The sequence below is a fragment of the Vanessa cardui genome, chromosome 24 (assembly GCF_905220365.1).
Source record: "Vanessa cardui chromosome 24, ilVanCard2.1, whole genome shotgun sequence".
Classification (NCBI taxonomy): domain Eukaryota; kingdom Metazoa; phylum Arthropoda; class Insecta; order Lepidoptera; family Nymphalidae; genus Vanessa; species Vanessa cardui.
Window position 1 is genome coordinate 10186551 of NC_061146.1, and position 6698 is coordinate 10193248.

Below are 6698 nucleotides of genomic sequence, written 5' to 3' on the forward strand. Positions count from 1 at the left end.
GCATTTATACGACCCAGGCAAAATGCTTACAAAATATTTGTTCAATATGACTCAGGTTGTTTAGTTATAGATCTATAATATTAATACTCGGCTAAAAATCATTTAAGTTATTTAGTGTATGTAAAATGTTATCGTAAATAAAAATATTTGTCAAAATTAATATTTTTATTGCAATTGTAGACAATTAATCATGAAATAAAACAACACAATAAAATCATTGTAGTTTATTTATTCACCAGCTGGAATATAATAATTAAAAACTTTGATCGACTTCGAAAAATTGTACGACATTATTATTAGCTTTTAATTGCCAAAAAGCCAACGTTAACTCAATCACACTGGTTACAAAGATTAAAAATTAACTTAGGTATTAAAAAAATCAAGTTCAGCCTTATCAAACAAAAGATCTTCTTTTGTGTCATCAGTGTATTCACAGCACCGCAGAGGTGTAAGTGAAGGGGTCACGTCGTAAGGGGTTTAACTGTTTATCGTAATAAACATTCCAGAGAGCGCCCTTCCCGCCAAGAAAACACTGGGAATGTAAATACTATAACGCAACATCAGAATGTCCTCTATTTAAGGACGAGGGAACTACATCCAGAACTGTTAGAAAGTTGTATAAAACTACAGAAGCAAAATGCGATAGTCCAGACGAGGACAAGGAAAGGTTGGTAAGTGTGAAGGAGATGCGAGGGAGTAGTAGTAAGTAGTTGTTTAGTTCTCCTCGATCTCCTGCTCCTGCTCCTCGTCGAACTCCGCGTCCTCGTCGGCGGTCGCCTCCTGGTATTGTTGGTACTCCGAGACCAGATCGTTCATGTTGCTCTCGGCCTCGGTGAACTCCATCTCGTCCATGCCCTCGCCGGTGTACCAATGCAAGAAAGCCTTGCGCCTGAACATAGCGGTGAACTGCTCGGAGATACGCTTGAACAGCTCCTGGATGGCGGTGGAGTTGCCGATGAAGGTGGCAGCCATCTTCAGACCACGGGGTGGGATGTCGCACACGGCGGTCTTGACGTTGTTGGGGATCCATTCGACGAAGTACGACGAGTTCTTGTTTTGGATGTTGAGCATCTGCTCGTCGACTTCCTTCATGGACATGCGACCACGGAAGATGGCGGCGACGGTGAGGTAGCGGCCGTGACGTGGGTCGCAAGCCGCCATCATGTTCTTGGCGTCGAACATCTGTTGCGTGAGCTCAGGCACGGTGAGTGCACGGTATTGTTGGCTGCCACGAGACGTCAGTGGGGCGAAACCGGGCATGAAGAAGTGGAGACGTGGGAACGGCACCATGTTCACGGCCAGTTTGCGGAGATCCGCATTTAGTTGACCGGGGAACCTGAGACAGGTTGTAACTCCGGACATGGTGAGCGACACCAGGTGGTTGAGGTCGCCGTACGTGGGTGTGGACAATTTCAGCGTGCGGAAGCAGATGTCGTAGAGAGCCTCGTTGTCGATACAGTAGGTTTCGTCTGTGTTTTCTACTAATTGATGGACTGAGAGTGTGGCGTTGTAAGGTTCGACTACTGTATCTGACACTTTAGGCGAGGGTACAACTGAATATGTGTTCATGATTCTGTCGGGATATTCTTCTCTGATTTTGGAGATAAGGAGTGTGCCCATACCGGATCCAGTACCGCCGCCGAGTGAGTGTGTGAGCTGGAAACCTTGGAGACAATCACAAGATTCAGCTTCCTTACGTACGACGTCTAAGACTGAGTCAACGAGTTCAGCGCCCTCGGTGTAGTGTCCCTTGGCCCAGTTGTTACCAGCACCGGATTGCCCGAAAACGAAGTTGTCGGGGCGGAAGATCTGTCCGAAAGGTCCTGAGCGGACAGAGTCCATGGTGCCGGGCTCCAAGTCGACAAGGATGGCGCGGGGCACATACTTGCCACCGGAGGCCTCATTGTAGTAAACGTTGATGCGCTCCAGTTGCAGGTCCGAGTCACCATGGTAGGCGCCGGTGGGGTCGATGCCATGCTCGTCGGAGATGATCTCCCAGAACTAAAAGAAAAGAAAAAACATGTTATTTTTATACATCATAAGCTTCAAGTACATGTAGAGAAGATTGTATTTTAATTAAACATTAATTTTTAATTACGTTTATCTACAATGACGAAGATATGGTTTTGCAAATAAATGAATCAGCAATAGCGTCACCTAGGCAACAGGGTTCGTAAAACAGACCTTCCATGCACGGTTGAGTTGCAATACAATATTCACGCGGACGTTCTATTTTTAAATGATATCGATCTAACACCGAACTGTTTAAATATGTATAGATAAAAAAGTCGTTAACACAAAGCCGCCTTATAAGCGGTGAACGTAAAACAAGTACGGTGCATAAATTTATTTACCTAGACTTTTGTCTGCCCATATAAATGCGAGGTTATCAGTAGGCGTTACGGAATATTTTAAAGGAAATTAACTATTTATTTTTAATACAAGTATCTAGAACTAATGATGTAGGAGTGTATAGATATTTGTAAATAATTGGTGTTTTTCGTAACTAAATTTCTCGTTGATAAATCGTTATTACAGCGAGTCATCGTCTTTGACATTGAATAAATTCAACGCAGAGATATTCTAGCGATAGCATCGGTAAACACGGCTATGGGAAGGAGATTAAGATCGTTACCACGGTAAGAGGTAATTGAAAATTTAGAAAGGTGGGTGGATTATTAACGTGACAATGGAAGTGGATTCTGAATTAAAACTTCTGTTAAATAAAGAATAATAAATTTGAAAGTCATCACTCATGTTGCCTTATAGAAATTACATTAAAAACCGCAATCACCTATTTCATAGCGGCCAAATGTTAACTGTATTCATTTTATCGCCACCTCGATCGTGAGTCATGACTCATAATAACATAAATGGTAAGATAACTCCCACGATTTTGGATGAACGTGATAGACTTTGACCAATGATTATTATAAAAAAAAAATCGTAGCGAATGAATTAAATATATTTTTTGACAATTTATTTACTGACAATTAATTTGACAGTATTTTTTAATCTGTGCCGTTGCAGTGGCGGTTTTTTAATACTGGAATGCATCCATTGTTTTTAAGCTTGACTAATTTTAAATTGCTATAAATAAGAGTTGTGATTAACGTAATTTTCTACTTTTCTTATCATGCCGTTATTTATTTCTAATAACCGTAGATAAGTGAATAGTGTGTTCAAGTGTTTATAAATAAAATAGTTCAATCATAAATTAAAGAAACTTGCAGAATTGAAAAAACAGAAATATTTCTTTAATTAAAATTTTAGTCAGACATTTTGCTTATACCTATGTAAATGCTTTTATTAGCGTTCAAAAGACGTTTTGGTATTAAATTAACATATATTAGGACAGTGTAAAGTAGATTCTGATATCATCAGCTGTTTCCGACTGGATTATTGGACACAAGCCAAACTGGAGAGCTATCTCATCGACATGAGAGGGTCAAGTATTTTTTAGTCAGTATGAAGTTGTATGTTTTTTAGTTATCTTTTAATTTTTACCCGTGACATATTTCTATGCAGTTTGTATAGATAAAAATATGCTTTGCCATATCCACGATTAATACCTTCGAGTTTATATAAGACTAGGCCGGTTTTAAAAAAACGCCATGAAATCATATTTTTATTTTAAATTAAGAATACTTTCGAATGCTTTCTCTTTTTAAATACAAATGAACATTGTATTGATTTTCGTGGTTCTCTTTTTGAAAATATGTAGTCTCAACTGACATAAGAAATTTAAATGTATTCTTGTGATTTATGACCTGACTTGTTCTCACCCTTTTACTTTGTAGTAAAAAGTATCAAAGTAGGTCAGCTTTCGATCGAAGTCGTGTATTCTCTACAGACGCGTAAGTCGAGTCTTGCTGTGTACTGTGTACGCAGCTGTTCACAAATACACAAACGCTTCCTTTAAAACGCTTATTTTAAATCCGTGTGACTGAACAATTTATTTATATTGCATTTATTAATTGTTTTCAATCCAAGTAAAAAGAATTGTCATAAGAAAATCGATTTTTAACTAGACATTTGTATACTTAGTTTTTATTCGTCATATTCACAATAATGACCATTGCTCGATTATCGATTCGATTCGATGAAATCACGACCAGATATCGATAAATCTAATTATATAAATAGTCAATATAATTGTTAAATTATTCAATCCCTTAATTTAATCGATATGTCTACCGACTAGTCATACCGTATATAGAAATCAGTGATTATAAATGCCACATTCCATATAAATGGGTCATCGTTCCTTTTTCGTTCTAACACGTACATATACCAAGAATAGCAAGTATTAGCTATAATCTATATGACTAATATGGTCGCTGTATAATCGCATGACGGTTTCATGTTCTCAAAAACAGGAAAAATTGACGGAAAACGTTTTGAAAATGGAACATTAGTTAAATATTAAATAATCCTATAATATCAATATATTTAACGGGATTAATTAAATCAATTCACTGTTAATTAAAAACAGCGAAAACAGCACAGGATTCTGTGTAGAGTATCTTTTCTGTACCATCTACGTATTCAGGACAGTTAAATGTCGGAAGTGTCCCGAAAAATCAGATCGATTGGCGATCGTAGTCTATATTTAATTTTTTTTGAAATAAACATTTTGATGCTTTCATAACTTCCTAACGATAGTTATTTTAGCCAACGCGGAAGATCGAACGCGGTCAACGAACTATACCTGGACATGCGCGCTCTTCCTATCTGGCAATTATGCTAATCGATTTTTTACGAAACATATTTCTAGACTAATAATTTTAATTCACGGCGAAAAGCACACTAAACTTAATAAAAACAGAGCTATTAAAACGCGACTGCCTCATAAAAAATAGTGAATAATCTATAACGTTTTTTTTGTAACGTAAAAAAGCCATGCCATATGGCGCTAATGCTCAGCCTGTATTTTAAAATTTGAACGTTACAAATAACGCTTTCCGATTGGTCGCCCTTTATCAGCAGGACGCGGATAACCTTGAGTGGGATTCAAAGTATGCGTGCCCCTCATAACGGTTTTTTTTTGTACGAGTTAATAAAAGAAATAGGTAGGTAACGGACGGAATGTTCTATAATCTCACTGATAATTTATATCTTGATGATAATAATAATATTATTGTATATTATATATCAAACAAACATCGAATGATAACGCTTCGTCAGAATCTATATTTAAAATTTGCATATATTTTTTACGACAGCAAGTATGAAACGTAGGTACGTGAAATGGCCGGCGAATGACGAAGAAACACGTGGATTAATCGGTCCATTCGCAGTAAATGAGAACTTTGAGGTATATTGAAGATCCGATATTGCGCAACGGGTGAAAATCGAATAAAAAAATAAAGATAATTCTTTAGTTTTAGAGATATTAGTCATGGAATTATGAGACAAAAGAATTGGGGCATGCGCAAATTAATTAATCGAAAAACGACCACACCCATTTTTCATAAGTTAGAACATAATTGTAAATAGTAGTGAATGGTAATTATTATCTCAATCCCAAAACATTTGGAATACTATGCGGTCAAGCAACTTTTTCACCGTGACTGCGAGGCAACAGAGGCGTCACAAAATGCCGGCCGCGCGTACCCCGGTGATTTAACTCGGTAGAAAAACAAAAGAATAACGAAAATTACCTTAGCGCCAATCTGGTTACCGCACTGACCGGCTTGGATGTGCACGATTTCCCTCATTTTGTAGTATGTGAACTTAATAAATTACTTAACACTAAATATTTCTGCTCCGCACGCACCACGTACTTTCGTGGTTGCTTGAAGAATAGTCGACTTTCGTTCCGACCCGAGCTATCCACGAAGGCATTCGGCTAGTGCTGCATCAAAGCTCGACGGCTATCGATAAGTTTTGCCGCATTGCGACATCACACATTTATTTATGCATATGTTTTTTTAAATTAAAATATATCGAATCGTAATTAAATGAAGTTGATAATTATTCTCTATCTTTTTTGAGACTGTCATAATGTTTATAAAACTGTAAAAAATTCAATACTTTTAGGATATTTTATTATGTATGTAGGATTACTCAATTTTACAAGACATCGAAAGTAGAACAAAAAATTTAAAATAAATATGTACACTTAGATATTACCTAGTAATAATATGTTAAAATGCAAGTAAATACCCAACTGCTCGGCTTAAGCCTCTTCATTATTCGAGGAAAAATTTTTGGTAGCTGCTTGTGGATACACAGCCATGTAGCAGATTTAATTTTGCTGCTGCTTTAGTACTATTCATTTTTGAACAAAAGTAAGTAAAAGTTAAAAATAGAACTAAATATTATTTAACGTCGTTAATATTTGTTTCCGCGTTTGTTACCAGGAAAATTGTGTTTTAAAAATATTTCGTATTGCTTGAAAGAAATATTTGACAACATTATTGTCTCGACAACAAGATATTCTACTATTTTGAAAAAGTACTTCAAAATGTTGACATTCCTATTAAAAAGACACAAAAAAAATATATTTATTATAATTATGGCATAATGAACACGTTTTGTTACCATAAAATTTTAAACCTTTCGTATTTTCTAGAAAAATCACTTTGATGACGTCACTTTGGTAAAAATAATAGCTGTGTATGTATAACTGGCATTCATTCAACGTTAACTGTCATACTTAGTGTTTCATGGTAAAATAAATTATTTTCGTCACG

At 36.5% G+C, this 6698-nt stretch overlaps 1 protein-coding gene across 1 annotated transcript; it reads right to left on the reverse strand.

The window, feature by feature from the left end:
* Nucleotides 1-209: 209 nt before the first annotated feature.
* LOC124540297 (tubulin beta-1 chain) lies at nucleotides 210-5848 on the reverse strand. The gene is made up of 2 exons (XM_047117774.1): nucleotides 5664-5848; nucleotides 210-2001 (listed from the first exon to the last, which is right to left on the reverse strand). The coding sequence occupies exons 1-2, from the start codon at nucleotides 5718-5720 to the stop codon at nucleotides 715-717; spliced, it is 1344 nt and encodes a 447-aa protein (XP_046973730.1). The 5' UTR covers nucleotides 5721-5848; the 3' UTR covers nucleotides 210-714.
* Between the last annotated feature and the right edge of the window lie 850 nt (nucleotides 5849-6698).

Coding starts and splice junctions, on each gene's coding strand:
- LOC124540297 (XM_047117774.1), bottom strand. CDS start 5,720: ATGAGGGAAATCGTGCACATCCAAGCCGGTCAGTGCGGTAACCAGATT. Junction 2,002..5,663: donor GTAACCAGATTGGCGCTAAG/GTAATTTTCGTT, acceptor CTTTTCTTTTAG/TTCTGGGAGATCATCTCCGA.